Source organism: Phasianus colchicus, chromosome 3 (assembly GCF_987193195.1).
Source record: "Phasianus colchicus chromosome 3, bPhaCol1.hap1.1, whole genome shotgun sequence".
In the NCBI taxonomy this organism is placed as follows: Eukaryota; Metazoa; Chordata; class Aves; order Galliformes; family Phasianidae; genus Phasianus; species Phasianus colchicus.
This window is the reverse complement of record NC_143438.1, coordinates 27,666,084-27,683,935: the sequence shown is the minus strand read 5'-3', so window position 1 is coordinate 27,683,935 and position 17,852 is coordinate 27,666,084. Positions and strand designations below refer to the sequence as shown.

The following is a 17,852-nucleotide window of genomic DNA, read 5'->3' as shown; positions in this document are numbered from 1 at the left end:
ATTTACCTAGACTCAGTTATGCTTTCAGCGCTCTCTCCTGGAAGTTATTCATTTACAATTTGTTCATGTATGAGCCAGGTGAGTATGCAATGAGGCAGACTGAAAAATGTCTGAATGGCTGGTCGCAGAAGGTAGTGGTCAGTGGCATGAAGTCCTGCTGGAGAACAGTAATGAGTGAAGTACCCCAGGGGTCACCACTGAGCCCAATCCAGTTCACTGTCTTTGCTAGTGATCTGGATTGTGGGGCAAAGCATATCTTAAGCAGATTTGATGACACAAAGTTACGAGGTGTGGCTGATTCACCAGAGGGCCATGCTACCACTCAGAGGGACCTGGGCAGGCTGGGGATATGGGCTGACAGAACCTCAGGAGATTTAGCAAGGGGAAGAGCAAAGTCCTGCACCTGGAGAAGAACAATACTCTTTTTGAAAGAGGAAATATTGAATCTAGCTATATAAGATAGCTACTGTATAAGCGTATGCAAGTTATTATCAACTCAAAATACGAGAGAGAAGTTAATGTAAGGTAGCTTCATACTTCAAAAAGCTGTGTAAATATAGAATAATTGAAAATTTAAAATTGGCTGTACTGTGGTCAACTGAAATTACTTAGTGATATTTGGGGAGAGTTGTTTTTAATGAACTTTTCTTCTGCAGATGTTCTGTACTTATGAGGAAACAATAACTGCTGGAGACGACTTTATTTTTCTAAGAGAAATATCAGATTCCTGTGCATTTGGAGCTGTCACTTTTCAAGAAAATGCTGTGGCTCAGATAATTCTTAGTGTTACTGTCCATGCCAGTTGGCTCTGACTAGCCATTTCTTGTCCTTGGTAAAGAACAGATATAATATTGTGTTATACACAAGTATTTCTAAGAAATATATCTAAATGCAGACCTTGCTAAAAGTTATACCCAACAGATTTTTCTTGCCTTACACAGTCTAAAGGGAAACTGATCAAAGGGAGGATATTATTTCGTAAGCACTTATGCAATGATGTTTTCCAACCTAAAACAAAACTAAACAACAACAAAAACCAAGCAAACAGAAACCCTTAATTCTGCGTGAAGTGTAACAACTTTGAGAGCAGAATTTTTCTATTTCTAAAATGAAACAATGGATTACATTTTCTAATGTTATTGTTAATGCAGTGTCTTATGGCAGAGCTCATTTTGAATCTGTGCTTGCAGACCACCTCATAGTTAAGTCTTAATTCCCACAAAACTGCCATTTTAACAGATTCCTTTCATTTCTGGTATTACAGGTATGTTCCTTACATTGAGAACACAAAATTGAACTAGGACTTCGTTCTTGTTCTGGAGGAATTGGCTTTGCATTTCCAAGATGGAAATTTAACTAAATTAATTGGCTTTCAGGAAACTTTCATGTAGAAAGTTGCAAATTATTGGTATTAGTGTTGATAGATAATATTGATGTTTTAATCTGACACCTTATGATACAATGCTCTCTTTCTTCTCTTGAAAGAACAGCAAGCAATCAAATGTAGATCACAAATGTTAGCAAAGCTCTCAGCTTTACTGCTATTTTAAGATAGCTTTGGCTTGTGTACTATTGGTAAGATCAGTGTGCATGTTTGAAATTCTAGCCTCTACAATGGAAAGACAAGCCCTCAGAAACAGCCAGTTGTTTTGGAGTGTACTTGTCCTTTGCAAACTGAGTGTTAAACAATGGCTTAAGACTCTCTACACACTGGCTGTAGCTCTTGGTGTCTTACACACTGGTTGCATTTTTTGACATAATTTTGGCAAGTAGGGAGAGCCTGGCAATCCTTCATGCTAGAAGCCTAAGCTCTAATAAAGTGCTTTAGTTATTAGCACAAGTAAATAGTTGTCCATTTGTGCTTCATTAATGCATATTAGTCATACAGTAAATACTGTCAGTCTGGCAAGTTCCCCAGAATACCAAATACTTTTGCCCAGTTCAGGAGGGGGTTTCTAGCAAAGTGGCATTGGCACCTTTCTTGGAGAAGTTCTTGAAGCTATTAGTATAAAAGAGTGACAGACCGTTATTTCGGCTCATGGGGGTTTCTGTAAAACTGATACTTTAGTGGAGGCAAAGAAGTGTTTGTGTTTAATCTTAAATCATAGCGGTGGAGCTTTCTCAAGTTCACAGTTAACTTTTCTACGGTCTTCAGCTATAGCTTAGGCATATTGCTTTGAAAAGTATGAATGAGATACTTACGTCTCTAATCAAAGTAATGAGATATTCTGCAAGACTGACCAATCTTATGACATTTTTGCTATGTATTTGAAGAAGCTAGCAAGTGTAATGACATGAGGAACTCAAAACGTAGTGTGGTTTGCCTCTGCAGTCATCAGATTTCTCACAGTGGTTTAAATTGTATTTGTTTATTTATTTAAGATGAGAGACCATCCTTGCAGTGATATTGGGCCACTTGCTTAGCACCTTCCAGTGCATCCCGTCTGGTCATGTGGACTTGGTCCAGTTAGCTTGTGCCACCTTTGGTGTGAATGTTCACTCTCTCAGATGCTGACACTATGCTTGAAGATCTGGGAGATATGAGGACAAATCTCAGTAAGAAAATGTGAGACAAAGAAACCGTTGATCTCTTGTATCTTCAACTGCTGTGTCCCATCCATAACTGAGCACTAACCAGGCTAACTCTAAACATCCTTTTGTTCTTGCTTACCTATAGAAACATTCCTTGTTGTTACTGGCATCCTTTGTTAGTTCCAGCTCTTCTGCTTGGATGATCTCTTAATATTCTTTATGCTTCGATCTTTGCATTTCAGCGTTTGAGCTGAGGCAGGAGTTCCCTGTCCATTAACTCTGGCTTTCTGCCATTCCCCTGTAACTTTCTGCATGCCGTTCTTGTGCTTTGAGAAGGCTGTTCTTGGAGATCAGCTTGTTCTCTTGGGACCTGTGGACGTTCAGGGCAGTCTCCCATGGGAACCTGGCAAGCAGGTCCTTGAGCAAGCCAAAAACTGCTTTCTTGCAGTCCAGCACTGAAATTCTGCTAGTGTTCTTATTCCCTTCATCTGAGGATGGTATTGGGCTGCCATCAACTTCCTCCAAGTGGTTGTTCTCTACCCATGAGTCAGCTTTGTTAGCTTGTTGGTATAGCAGAGTGCTTCTCTGGTTGCCTTAATGATCACTTGTTGTATACATCACTTAATGATGTAGTGAAGATATTTTCAGCCCACTCCAGAAATCTTTCCAGTGTGCAGTGCTGGCTGCATGTGGAACTGCACTGTTTGCTTGTAAGTGGGTCAAAAATGCGATTTCGCTGACCTGTCTCCAGTTTCTCATCATCCCCTGTATCTGTCTGCAAAAATAAACTTGTTTTGGCCTGGGCAAGGCAGGTACTCCCAACTTTCAACTTCTCCATGATGGTGGAGGCCTCTTGGAAGCAACCACTGAGATGGGAAACAAGGATGTGACCGAAGCAAAAGAGAACTTAAGGGCCCATGGCCTAGGTGCCTCCTTGCCCTCTGATACCCTTTGTGGCTTCCCAGCCAAGCATTTCATAGAGTGGCTTGAATTGAAAGGGATCACCTAGTTTCACCCAGCCCTCCCATGGCAGGGCTGCCACCCACCACATCCGGCTACCTGGAGCCCCATCCAACCTGGTCTTGAGTGCCTCCAGAGTTGGGACACTCACAGCTTTTCTGTGCCAGTGCCACTCTGCCTTCTGAGTAAAGAACTTCCTCATAGCATCTAATCTGAATGTCCCTTCTTTTAGCTTAAAGCCATTCTTCCTTGTCATTGTTTTGGTACTCAGTCTCCTATCACAGCACGCTGCTGCCTTCCTTGGTGGGTAGCTTCTTTCCCAAAGCTTAGATTGAAGCAGGCTCTCTGCCACACTGCCTTTTCTGAGGTTGTACTGCCAGCCATATCTCCCCTGACAGCCTTGGGGCAGCATGGGGAAGCTGTGCCTTGCTAAGTGGTTTGTGAGCTTTCGCACTCAAGGTTCCGAGATTTAAAGTAAAGAAATAATAATAAGTTAGAACTCTTTATGAACTTGGGATTTTTCAAACTGAGTACTGTCTTCAACATATGAGATCATCATTTTATACATTTTGTAGCTGGAGGCACTTGCAGAGCTTGTTCTCTAAGATGAATGTGAATTATGACTTTGTAGTGCCCATTTCTCTACTTCTGACCATATGGAAGTAAGTATAGGCTAGTGTATTGTAAGTTCAGTGAGAGGAATACCTTCCTGCATGCATGCTGATGAAAATTCTCTATGAAGTATTGTTTTTTTTCTGGCATGAGCAAATGGTTACCAAAGAGTGCTAAGCATTTTCTGAAAAAGACATCTTCTGTATTTTTGTTTTCCTGGAGTTCTTTATGTCCTCAAAATTGTGATAAACTGTTGGTAGTTGAATGTGAATTGGCTGGATAGTTTAGTCACAAACCATAACTGCTATGCCAGATGAGAGCACATTGGAAAAATAGTTTTCTGACACCATGTCTTTTAGAGTATGGCTTGCCCTGTAGATTAAAATAAACTCAAACCCACAAGACCAGAAACTTTTCATCAAATTGTCCCACTAGCAAATTCTGAAACAGGAATATTGACACAATAATACGCATTTCTAGGATGCAAGATTACATGCATGCTGTCTGTATTGTGGTGGTGTGTTAATGAGCTCCCAAGAAATTTGTCACTATTAACTTTAATTTTTTTAGCTAGTTGTCCTCAGGACAACTGTATCCAGAGGTGGCTTCTTTCACTCACAGTTTGCTTCTGAAGCCAAGTTCAAAGTATTTCTTTTCTTCCTAATCCTACAATTTTTGTAGTTTTTTGGGGGGGGGGGTTTAATCTCTAATTTGTCTTTAATCTCAGCAAGGATATTTTCCTATCTTTATTCTGTAAATCTGCATTTTTTGGTTGGGAAAAAAAGTGCTGAAAACCAGAGAGAGTAGTATCATAAATATTAATGGTGCTGCTTTAAGTTTCCAGTCTGAAACCCACAGCTGATCACTAGCTCAGCTGGAGCCAGGTAACTACTTGGAAGCACCTACCCCATGACCTGCAAAGTCATTTCCTCCAGTATCTTCAGCAACGCTTTCAGGGAAAAGAGGAGGTTATACCCTACCTTCCATGGAAGGAAGGTTATAAAGCCATTTAACAGAAATATTCTTATGGTTAATAGCTGTAGCACTGCTGAAACTGGTACAGTCAAATAGTCTTATTACTAGGGGGTTTCTTAAGCTTTTCTGTTGACCAGCTTTGCAATGTCTGTTGAAATGCATCCCCGGTTGGAGACTGTGTACCTGTGCTTGTCTTGTTTGGGTTGGTTACCTTGTTTTGTAGTTTTTGGCAAGCTGGTCCTTCATTCAGTATCACACTGGCAATTATGAAAACTTAGATCTGTCAAGGCTTTAACATACATTAATACTCAGAAGATTTATGCAGAATTAAAGCAGCTCTTGTTAACAGTGTTGAAGTGTTGCAGTGAAGGTTAGAAGTGCTTTGAGATACTTGTTTGGAGGTGCCCCACGGTTCTCTTGACACATTTATGATACAAACAGCAAGTGTTAAAATGAAAACAAAACCTTCCTATTTTGAGAAGGTGATGGACACTCTTGCTGTTAGCAAGCAGGTGGAGTTTTTTTTTTTTCCCCCAAGAACCAATTTGTGCAAAACTAATGATTTACACATTGTATTGGATTTTCTTGGGACAGCTTGCACCTTCATGTGTAATTAGTTACTACTTAAATGCAAATGGCTAAACTTTTGAGAATTTTCTTTCTTTGGAGGATGTTAAGTCATTGAAGGTTTTGTGATGAAGTCATCTTGATGCAAAATAACTGGTGCAGCACACTTTCCTTAAGAAAGGGGAAACATGACAGTCACTCCATTGTGATATACGTGTGTGTGAACTGAGAATTTGTATGTGGCAGCATAATTTGTATTGGAAATATTGTTAACTGTTGGTATTGTTTGGGAGTGGTGACTTTGAATCTAATCAACATCAATTATCGAGATTTTTTATGAAAACTGTTTTGATCACTGGCATGAAAGATACAGTAATGTCACTTTCTTAAAACTCTGGATGTGAAATGAGATTCAGACATAACGAAATGCAGAAATACATGCATGTTCTGGATTAATTTTAAAACTTTTTTTTCCAAAGGCTTACAGTATAAGCACAACAAAAGGCTCGTGCCTTTATTTATTTATTTATTTATTTATTTATTTATTTATTTATTTATTGTTAAATTACTTACCTAGTGCCAAGAATCACTCTTCGGGGAAGGAAGGGTGGGATATTAAGCACACCCAAAATTAGAAAATTTGATCAAATAGGATAGGAAATAGATGAAGACCATATAACTAATCGTTGAAGCAAGTAAGGATATCAGAGCAATCTTATATATAGATTTGTTTAACGTGGCATTTGAAATTCATCATGTTTCAAATTTGAAATTCCTAAGAGTAATTTCATTAGCACTTTGAGGGTTACTTTGTTAGCTAGTGTCTGGTGAGCTTTTGAGGTCTCTGTGAGTATGGTGGCACTAACCTTTGGGAGATTAATTGTTTCACCAGCTCTGCCAACGGCTGTAAGTAATTGCCTTCACCTGCCCAAAAGGGCTCAAAACCTCTACACACCTGAGCCAACAAGACAAAAAGGGACAGTACTGTTGCCTGTAAGCAAACAGACCCATATTTGAGTGGCGTAAATTTCTTTGTGGTGTGTTTTATGCTACTGCCATTCCATTGTTAGTATTTCATCACTTTTGAGTTTTCAGAGAAAATGACCTATGAGAGACTACACTTCAATATAATTTAGGTTATCTGGCTGTAGCTGCTGCTTCCCAGAGTGTACAGGCTTGAATGTCTTATCCTTAAAGAGCGTGTGCTTACGTAGAAATGTTAATACCTACAACCTAGATAGAATCTTCCTTTCTCTCCTCCCTCCCCCGCTCCCCTGGCCTGAGACACCCGAGTGCCTTGCTTTGTTGCCAAATCTCAGAGGCCACCGGGTCGGGTCATCTCTCCAAGCACTGAGCCTCCCAAGGTTAATGCAGGGCGGCGTCAGCCTCAGCCTGGGACAGACTGTCCGAGGCGGTTCGTAGAACATCTCCTGTCCACTTCGTGCAAGGCTGCTTTCCAGACCTGGCTCCCAAAGCCAGCGTTCTTAGAAGCAGCATTGCTATAATCAGAGCTCTAGCGGAGGCGATGCCAAATAGAACAGACAAGCTACCTTATATCTCACAGATCTGATGAGTGTGGGGAGAGCAGCAGGTTGGAAATGACTGTCCTATACAATCTTTCGATATGTTAGAAAGTAGCAACACTGTCATGGATGACATAATTTACCAGTTTTTCAATAATAGAATGATGCTGGACTTACTAAAAAGCCTCTTTAAAAAAACAGAGGAATATGATTTCTTACTGAAGTTGATTTTATGCTTTGAGTAACAAAACTCAATTAGTCTGCATAATTTCTGCTGGTAGATACAGTTCTTTCACAGAAAATAGATCTTCCAGATACTGTTGCTGGAGTCAATATTGACCAAAACCAAAGAGTAAAAAAGGATTTTGGTAGCCTTGTCAGTGGCAGGACCTTGCCTTGGAGGTCAGGAAAATTTATGGATAAGTACAGGCTCAAAGATTCATTCTCAGGTTCTATGGGCACCAGTTGAAGAAACACAATTTCCATAAAGCATGTAATTATCCACTGTAAAGATCTCAGACCACTGCTGTTTTGTAATATTAAACTTACTTAGTGGTAGAAGCGGAAAGGAACTTAGTGTATGTATCAAAAAAAGAACAGACATAAGAAAGTAAATGCTTCATTTTTGTAAGTGCTTTCTAGCATAAGACAGCTCTGATTAGTTACTGTGTTCATTGAGAATCTTGTGCTTGTTTCTTCTCTGTATTTCAAGATTTTATTTTAGCTGTAAACTATGTAAACTGTCTCTTAACAGCTGGAGTGGTTTTAGACTCATTAAAAATAGAACAAAGCTTTTAGCATTTCTAAGCCTGTCAGCTGGATTTGCTTCTTGCTAGCTGATTAAAAGGCAACAATCATGATGCACTGGATTTCTTCTACCATAATAAATGACACTATGGTCCAAAGAGTGCACACTGTGGAATATACTACCCATTTTCTCTGTGAGGAGAATCTGGGAGACAGCTGAATTCTTGCAGAAGTGGTTAATTTATACTAAAAGAGAACTGTTATAATGAAACAATTTTAGTTTGACATAACTCTTGCCAAATTATTTGTACAATAGAGTTGCAAGCCCTGCTAATACCAGTTTTACCAAGACTACCTTATAGAAGTGGCATCTGCAAAGCTAGCATGTGTGCATGCTGAAGGGTTGAATTGAAGTTGTCAGCTAACTCCAGTATACAGAGAAAAGTCTTTTACAAATAAACTGCTGTTGCCAAATCTGTTGGGAGGATGCTAATCATGCTCCAGCTCTTGCAACAGTAGTAGTTTTTTTTTTTTTCCTGGGATTTGGGACTGAAGAGCCACTTTTTTTTTTTTTTTTTTTTTAATGGTGAAACTGACCAGTAACTAGTGATATCTCCTGCTAAGAAGCAATACTGCCAGGGTAGCAGCTGTAGTGCAGGTAATGACAAGTCCCGTAACTAGAAATACTCCTTAAAATAAATCTGAAACACCCTCAGAAAATAACTTTCTGGCTCAGCTATACCAGCATGTTGTATAACTGTATCAGTCCATGTATTTAAGAAAGCTGTTTTCCTTGATGTAGGAGAAGAAATGCTTTGCTGACTGGGGGCGTGCGCACTATGGGGTTTAGGTGTTGACAGTCTCCAGAGCCCCAGTTTTTGCTGACTTGAGCGACTTTCTGGTCAGTGGGGTATTAAAACCCAGAAGGGGGTCAGGAGAGAAGTTCTTCCAAGGGCAAATTGGCAAGCATTTCTGCCTTCTGTGTATCATGAGATGTAATATAATTCCTGTGATCACAACTTTAACAAATTCCCTGTCACTGCAGAGACGTAAACCATGGACACAGGTCTGTCTGTCAGTCTCTCATTTTCTTTCTATCTTCAGTAATTCCTGATATGTTGTGTTTCTTGTAACTTTTGCATATGTATACAGCGAGCTGTTAAATCTGTTGAGAGTTGTGTGAATATGAGGATAGTGATCGTTCTGTGCACCCTGCCAGGTTACTGCATGCTTTCTGTGATTCTCAGCCTCTGTGCTCAGAGGTGCTGTGGTGTGTCAGGTGGAGTACAGGACGGAGCACGCTGCAAGCTTTGCTGCTCAGATAATCCCAAACTGGGTTTATCTGTTGCTGGCCCCTAGGGTTATCACTGTCAGTCTTAGCAGAAGTCTTGTAAAATCAGAATAATTCCAGCAGTTAGTGGTTTTGCTAGTTCAGGACAGAGCCTGACTTTTGACAGAGTTAAGTGGCTGTGTTTTAAGCCCTTGTTTGTACAAGCTCTCTTAGCAATGGGAATGTTAAAATTTTAGGTTCGCAGTTACACTGTTGACTTACTGAGCCTTTCACTTGGCTCTTACTTAGTCAAATGACTGCAGTTTAGAGGCAGGAAACCTAGTTACAGCTCCTTAATTATGTAATATGTGGGTTGTCTTTGCTGTAAAGTTTTTTGCCTGGTATGAAAAGCCTTTTTATTTTTCTGCTTGTTTCTGCTGTATATTAAGCACTGGCCCAGGGAAAGATGCTCTAAGAAAAGGCAGCAAGAAATATTTTTGAGTAAATTTGAAATCATATGCAAAGCTGTGACATTGGTCAAACCTGAGAGTCTGGCTTTTCCCTCACAACTGTACTTGAGAAAAATGTCCTCAAGGTCTGGGGTATCAGTGATAAGATAGCTGTTTGGTACTACGTGCTTTCAGCCTATCTGCTGGGGAGCTGTGCTGCTGTATTTAGCTGCAGAAAAGCTTGATGACATGCATTGTTTAAGAAAGCATTGTGTGTGTTACCAGTTGATTTCAACTGTCAAGTTTAGATTAGAACTTGAACACTGAGTTGGTTCTATTGGGTGGATTTCTTTTCTGTAATAGTCCTGTGAAGGCGTATGTGTATACTATGGGTCTATGGTAGAACGAAAACTGTGTTGATGGCTGCATGTACCAGGAAGTTATAGGAAAGTGAACTTAGTGAATAGCTGACTACTTGGTTCTTACCATAATAGACTCTGTACATCTAGTGCTTTACGTAGACCAAAGCTGCAAAACTGTGGCGTGAAAAAGGAAGCCTAGCTTACAAAAAAAGAGTAAAGAATTGCATGATATGGTCCTTAGGAGAAATGCTTCTTAATCTGTTTATTGCCTAATGAAATTACAGAAGCATACAAAGAACAGCAATACTGGGTCAGATGCAGAGGCAGATGAACATTTCTTTGTCCTTTGATTCAGAGTAGCAAGTTTGCAGGTATTTGTCCTTTCTCTGCTTCTGGGCTGCCCGGGCCAGGAGTTGTCTACTCTTCAGCTGCCTTTGGTAGATTCTTCCTGAGTGAATTTTAATAATGGCTTGTGCTTTGCAATATTTTCTTCAACATGTACTAAAAGAATACTTAATTCTGCTTCGCGCAAGTAGCCTAAACAGGGTAAAGCTAAGGTGATTCAGGTAATGACCTGGCTTATCTTCTGTTTTTGCTTGACTAGTTTTGAAACATCTACTTGGTATGATTAAGTCACATCTGCAGGTAGGGAGCTACTGTTGCTGAGGAGTGCTTGTGTGTAAACTGAGGCGTATCTGTGTTGATAGTCTCAAACTGCAGTGGAACCCGTCAGCATGTCTGACTTGACTGTGTTGTGCTGGACAGTGTACAAACATCAGAAGTATGTCATGATCTTAATTTGTCACTGTGGGATTGCTGGCATGAGTATGCGTGACTCTTGCTCAATTGAACCTTTTGTTCAGGGGCACGGCTGTATGGGCTTGCAAACAGCTACAGTAAATCTAAAATCAGGGACTGTCATCTTGGTGGTCTGGACATCCATGGTTGGGCACAGTCCCAGGAGCTTCCGAGAAGCTCTGCTGTCGCTGGTAGCCTTCCTTAATCTCTTAAACTTCTAGTGACAGCTTAAGTTAGAAAAAGCTGAAGTGTTCAAGAAAAGGGGATTTCCAGACTTCAAGAGAAAGCTACTCTGTCTTAGCTGAATTCAGGTCCCTTTTGTGCAAAGAAATGGGGGAGAAGGGAAGTGTGGGTGGTGCTTTATTGTACGTACTTTTGGATGTAATTCCTCTTATCTAAGCTCTATTTGAGATTAGCCTGACTGACTAGTTAACCTTCTCTGGAGGAACCAGGATGAGAGTAGCAGCAATACAGTGGTCAGCTGAATAACGTCTCATGCTGATAGATATTGTTCCAAGCAAACACTGAGCTAAACTGCAGGCAGGAACAGTAGCATGGGGAGCCAAGGCAGTGATTAGAGAACACTTGTGCAGACAGCAGAGCTACTATAGTATGCGGCTGACTGATTCTCTGATTTAAATACCGGATTCAGTGTTTTCTTTGATAACTGAAATACTTACGCTAGCACAAATAGCAGCAGACACAGTGTATTGAATTTGGAGGAGTGTACCTTGAAAGGCTTGGTTATAGATTGAAAAATGGATCCAGCTTGTCTGGGTTACTGATACATAGAGATAACACTCTCTATGAATGGACTTTGGCTCTTGGTATGATGCCAACATGGAACATTCTGCATTGCAGTTTACAAAAGGACATTGAAATCTAACCTATAATGCCAGTGTTTGGCTATATAAAATGCTAACTGCTTTAAGAGACTCTATAAAAATAAACCATGCTTCAGATCCTTCTCACACTCTTGCTAGTCACTTGATTAAATCATCCTTGGTCACAGATGCTGACTGACAGAGAAAATAGTATGTGCAAACAAGTTAGTGAGGGCTAATGCCTCAACTAGCTTCTAAAAATACAGTAATAGCTGGATGGTACAGTAAGTTAAGTAACATGCATTAATTTCATATTGAGAGCGTTTATTGGAAGAGAAGAGGGATCTGAGGATTAAAACATGGTGGAACACATGACTTATGGGGAGCCTGGTTTCAGCAGTGGGGCAGTGATGGGCCAAAGCAGGTGCCTGTGTGCTTAGGGGTCTGGGCTATGACTGTGCTCCTGACGAGGCCATGCTGGGGCTGTGCCACAGCACCTTGGCACAGAGCAACTATAACTTTTTTTTTTCCCTCATTTCTTTCCTTTAACCTCGTTCCTGTGTCTGTCTGATCTCTACTGCAGCTGGCGAGTTGCCATTATTTATCTTTAAAAAACTGACATAAATAGATTCTGGAGGGTCATGTGAAACTATCATGAGCTTTTAAAAATTGCCCGGTGCTTACCTTTCCTTGGCTGCCTGCATTGCATTAGCAGGTGTGGTTTTGTTTATGCAGGCCTGCTGCTTTACGTTAGCAACAGGGTTGTGCTGGCCCTGAGTGCCCTGAGGAAACCTTTTGCTCTGTGCTTGGCTCAACCTTTGGGCAAACTCTGCAGACCTGAGCGACGGTTGCACCTTCTGAAACAGGCAGGGGCATCCCGTCGCTGGCCTAGGAACTGAAACTTCTGCTTCTGAAAACACTGATTTATTTATTGTACTGTGATCTTGGATTAAACTTTGTGAATAAGGCCTATGGTTTTCAGCATCTTCTGGTGCAACTGTGAGGTTATACCAGAGGAGGGATATACTGTTCCTCTAAATTACTGGCATCTGTTAGTTAAAAATCTGTTTTAGTTGAGGAGTTATGTGCTTGCAGACAGCTGTGAGCCTTCATCTCTGAAATAATGTCTTCTCCATTAACCATTGTGTGTCACTACACACAATGTGAGTGCCCCAAAGTAAACAGATGCATTCCGACCACATCTTACCTCCATTACTCTGTAGAAGCAAGGACTTTGCCTTTCAGTAAGGGCTTCTATGTGTTGGGACAGCTGAAAGCACCTTATGCTTGCAACAGATTGCTTACAACTGTTTTTCTTGTTCCTCTTTTAATTTCTGTGGTGTGACCTGTTGCTCTCCTCTAGCTGTGGGGCAGTATACAGCTGCATACATGAGAAAGTTGTTCACACTTGTTTCCAGGAAGGGAACTAAGGCTGCTCAACTGCATCTGTGGATTTTATCTACATGACAAACATACATGATACTGAGTTTCACAAATGGAAATGTACAAAGATGAGCTCTGTGCTGAGAGGAAAGATGCTTCTTCTCTATTCTCAGTGTCTGCAAAGTTCAGCTCAGACTATGTACTGGGTTTGAAATAACTGAGGAGCAAATGGGCTTCAGCTGTGAGTTTTGACTGAAACTTTTCCTATATAAACTTGCCCACTTTTGCCCTTAGAGCTTTTGAAGGATTTAAACTGAACTTCTTGGTGAACAGGCTCTTTGTTTTCTGTGTGATTTCCGCTTCCTGCAGTTATCTTCTCATACTAGTTAGTCCTAACTCTCCTGCCTGAAATTTGAAATTGATTTGTTGTGGTCCAGATCAGTGCTGACTGTGTGTTACCCACAGGAAAAGAGAACTATGAAAAGTGAGATCTGAAGGGAGGAAGTAGCCAACCTCTTGAGTGGTCTCTATTTTATCTGACGTAGATAGATACTATGTGTGTCTTATCATAAATTATTTATTTATAAAAGCCTCACTCAGTCATGCTGGTGATGACAGTTTTTGTCTTATGAGTGCCTATGGATTCCTGAATTGGTCCCCAGTCATGCTGGCTCTAAAGGCACTCCTTTTAGGTATAAATCAATTCTTTAAGAAAAGCTCAAATATGCTGTTTGAGGCAGTCTCTCTGAAGAATAGATAATACAATTTATTTAATATCCTATCTAACTATTTATGTTCTTATCCTCAAACACTGTGTACGTTCTGATTTTGAGCATTAGCTTATATTCTGTAAGCTAGAACTGTTGAGTTTAGCTCACAGTTACATGTAGTTGAAGTGCTGCTCAGAGTCCATGTCCTTAGTTCTGCTATAATTACATAATTTTCCATGAAAGTGCTTCCTGTGCTTTGACATAAGTACCATTGTGTATATCATAGGCAGTTATGTATTTGTGCAGTCAACTCCAGGTACTTGCTTTTGTTTTTCTTTGTAACATTGAACTGGTATATGCAAAGATATAAGAGCTTTGTAAAACTGTGTACCAGCTCTAAATTTCCTACTTATATTTCTGAAACCCATTGTGAGTTATCTTGCTTTTCTTTTTTTTCTTGTTTTTTTTTCTTGTTTTTTTTTGTTGTTGTTGTTGTTGTTGTTTATAGTTCAATTTTCCTGCTTTTTCTTAGTCTTCATTTTTGGCAAGCCCTGTGAGAAACCATGGTATTTTAGACTTAGCCAAATTCAGTCTGTGTTAAAACTTCGTGAAACCTGATCTTGTGAGAGTTCTAGTATGAAAAAAATTCAGGTTGGCATCCAGAACCATGGATGTTTTTCTAAACTGAACTTCTGATTCCTCTCGAGGTTTGGTAGTTCACTACTGAATCTGTTTCAGTCCAGTTAATTAGTTACTAACCCCTAAGCCACAGAGCTGGAATTAAAGAAAACAAAACCCCAAACCTCCACATAATTTGATGCAAGAAGAAACTTCTGTTGAACTGGGAAATACATTTACACTGTTATTTCCCATTTTGAAATATGAAATTGACATCCAAATGAGCCATCAGCATGGTCATTTATTCTGGATTTGTGCTGCCTGTATTACTGTAGCTGACCAGTATCCCCCTCTCTGTGCACTAACCTATTCTTTTCCCCATTCTCCAATACTGGTTTCTCCTTTGAGAGATACAGCAGAGATTTTTCTTGTGTCAGTGTTATTTGCTCTATGCAGTGTAGCTTACAGAAAGCACTGTGCCTGTTTTCATTGAGATTTTTCTATTCTTTTCTTTTTAGGACAATGTAGATCAGACTTCAGCTCATGGTCGGCGGGATCTGGTGGAACCAGGTTTCCAGGAACCATCTAATCGCATGTCCCTAAATCACCAAGGTAAGAAATGATGAGTGGGAATCTTTCCTTCAAGGAAAAGTGCTGAGTATGAAGAGAAAGTTTTGTGTCCAGTTTGCGTTTTTTCCTTCTCATTTATCAAATTAAGCTTTGAGTGGTTGGAATAGAAGAGCTGGAGATGTGGGGTTTTTCATCACAACTGTGTTGTTAGATGTGGATGAAGTTCACTAAGCACCTACTTAGAAGAATCTGAAGTCTTGGAGCTCAAGCTGAGTTTACTAGCTTGAGCAGAAGGAATGTTCTCCTGTTTTTAGGGAGTACTGAAATTTAATTCAGCATTTGCAGTGTTTAAAAAAAAATACTTTAAAAACTCCAGACACCTTAAAAACAAAACAAAACAAAAAAAGTATTTACTGTCATAAGTGGGGACTATATGACTACTGTCGTATAGTGGGGACTATTTAGCACACCTTCAGTTTTTGGCTTAGAAATAATGAATAATGGAAAGTGCTGTCTTAATCAGCGAGCGCTCGTATCTTTAGGGTTCCTGATGGCTTAACTTGGAATCAAGTTCTTGAACTTAGTCTTCTAAAAGTTATATGCTTAACTTTTCCTTTAAAAATCCAGTTTATTTGATTTGCCAAGGGCAGCAAGATTGGAATTTCATGACTTGTAGGTCCTCAATACTATCTGGGTTTCAAACATATAGAGAATCTCTCACCTTAGATTTTTTGGTTTAAAACTTTACTTTCCGTTGAAAATAGGAAATAACAGGTTGCCCCGAAGAAAAACCCAAAACTTAGTAGCAGAAGCAGTGCATTGTAGCATGCTTTCATGCAGCACAATTCCTTTCTTGGAAACAGCATTAATTTCACCTACCTTGAGATGTGCAAATTCTGGAGCAGATTTACATAGGTGATTTCTTCTGAAGCTATTTGTGAATATCCCCCTTAAATTAATGGGGTCATCCATATGGGGTCACCTGGAGTGTGGCTCTGCTCTTGCTCCTTGGAGTCAAATGTCTGTGCAAAATGGTCCAAACTAATTTCCAAAGCAGGTATCTTTACACAGAACGCTTTTAATGGAGGGTAGTGGTTGTTAAAGGCCTGTTTCTAAGTCAGGACACAGTTGTTATTCCCACTAGTTTCTGAAGTTAATTTTTCTGTTTGTTTCTAGTGTATACACTTGTAATTCATACCTGGCCACATTGCTCAGTCAGCACATCAGATTTGCCAGTATCTTTTGAACATTAACTTACGGCCCTTTGCTTTTTACTCAGGCAGCTTTGGTACAAGCACTTACAATTCTGAACCAGACCCTGCTTTCCACAGCCTATAAAAATGGTGATTAGCTTCCTCTGAGGCATCTGAATCTTTTCTACACAAACTGGAAAAAGAGCATGCTAGCGGAGACTGAGATATCCCTGCCAACTGTCCCTGCATGAATAAGCTCTTTCTTGTGAAGGGTATTTCAAGTACGTGTTTCCTGCTGAATCATTCTTTTACTCAAGCAGATGCTGATTTGTTAGCAGAGAATGCTTTATATAAAGCAAGGAGTCTTAAAATATTCAGGTAAAACAAATGCTGGAAGTTGAGTGCAGATGGAGTGGTATTTTTCCTATGAACAGGTTAATAACTGCTTTTGTATAGAAATGCTAATAACATACATTTTTATCTATAACCATTATGTAGTATTCACTTTCCAACAATTCTGCAAGTAAGTATAATAAAGGTACTAAACCCAGGGAACAAAAAGTAGGATTTCTTACCTATATTCCCAAAAGCTACTTCATAAATAAAAACAAAACTTCATCTAGTGGAATAGTATTAACATTCAGTTGAAGTAAAGAAGCAGATACACTTCAGCTACTGACTGAAAGCCATAGGAAGTCCAACAGGCCTTTTTGTCCACCAGAGAAAGTCCAACAGTCAATATTTAACAGTGAATAGACAGCAAGTCAAATATTTCTCAAGCAGTCACTCAGAAGTTGTAGTGAAGACTAGAGCATGGAGAAGGAAAATGTCTAAGCTATGTGGTATTTCCTGAGGAATTACGGAAAGCGGCATGGAAGTGGTCAGAATGATTATTTACCGTCTTCAAATCCTCATAGAGAAAGGGGAAGTAAAAGCATGCTTGGTGGGGGAGGGAAGCAGTGATTTCATTTTTTTCCAAGGAGTTTGGACTTAGCCATGTCTCAGTTCTGTAAAACTTGTAGTACTTGCATATCCTTCATATTTCACAGTGACTGGGATGCTTGCAGCATTCGTGCCCTGTCCAGTAGCACAGGACAGAGCTGGAAACTGTCATGGTTATTTTAGTCTGAACTCTTGCATTCAAGAGTTCAGAACACTGAGACAGTTCTGAAGTCCTTATTAGAGCCCATCAGTTCCAGCACTCCTTCCCCCTTCCCCATCTCAAGGGTTCTACTTTATCTCCAAGCATCTGGTAGCTCAGCCTTATTCCCCATGGTTGAGTACACCCTCGATTGGATGCCAGAATTGTTGTTCTTCAGTGTGCTTTATTAGCAAGATAAAGTTACTTAATTGATTTCCCTGTGCTAGCTAGCAGTAGCCTTGCCACATGAAATATGATAGCAAAATACAACATACTACAGAAAACTGTAAAAACAACTACATTTATTTACCCTTAGACTTCAGGGGGTAAGCTTAACGTGCTTGCTATGCCGCTGCTTTTTTCTCTTCTCACTTCATACTTCTGAGCTTTTCTTCATTGAGGCGTTTCAGAGCTCATATTTCTGTTTGGTTTTCTAACAAGCAGTAATTTATGCCAACTCCAGTCCCAGCAGTGAATTTAATGGGCAGTGCCTTTTATTAATACTTGACGTACTTTTGAGATACTGTACCTAATTATAATTCAGGATTTTGAAGTTAGGCATAAATAAGATGCATTCTGTCACCTTAGATTTTAATTGAAGTTTTAATCATGCAGTTC

The 17,852-nt window shown here is 39.9% G+C and overlaps 1 protein-coding gene across 6 annotated transcripts in view; it reads left to right on the top strand.

Moving 5' to 3' along the window:
- Window positions 1-17,852, top strand: part of GRB10 (growth factor receptor bound protein 10) — a 143,527-nt gene that overhangs the window by 43,672 nt on the left and 82,003 nt on the right. For all 6 annotated transcript variants that reach the window (XM_090137156.1, XM_031589165.2, XM_031589166.2 and 3 more), the window contains one exon: window positions 14,849-14,942. In XM_090137156.1, the coding sequence (XP_089993282.1) occupies window positions 14,924-14,942 (19 nt within the window). In that variant the 5' untranslated portion in view covers window positions 14,849-14,923. The remainder of the gene's footprint in view (window positions 1-14,848; window positions 14,943-17,852) is intronic.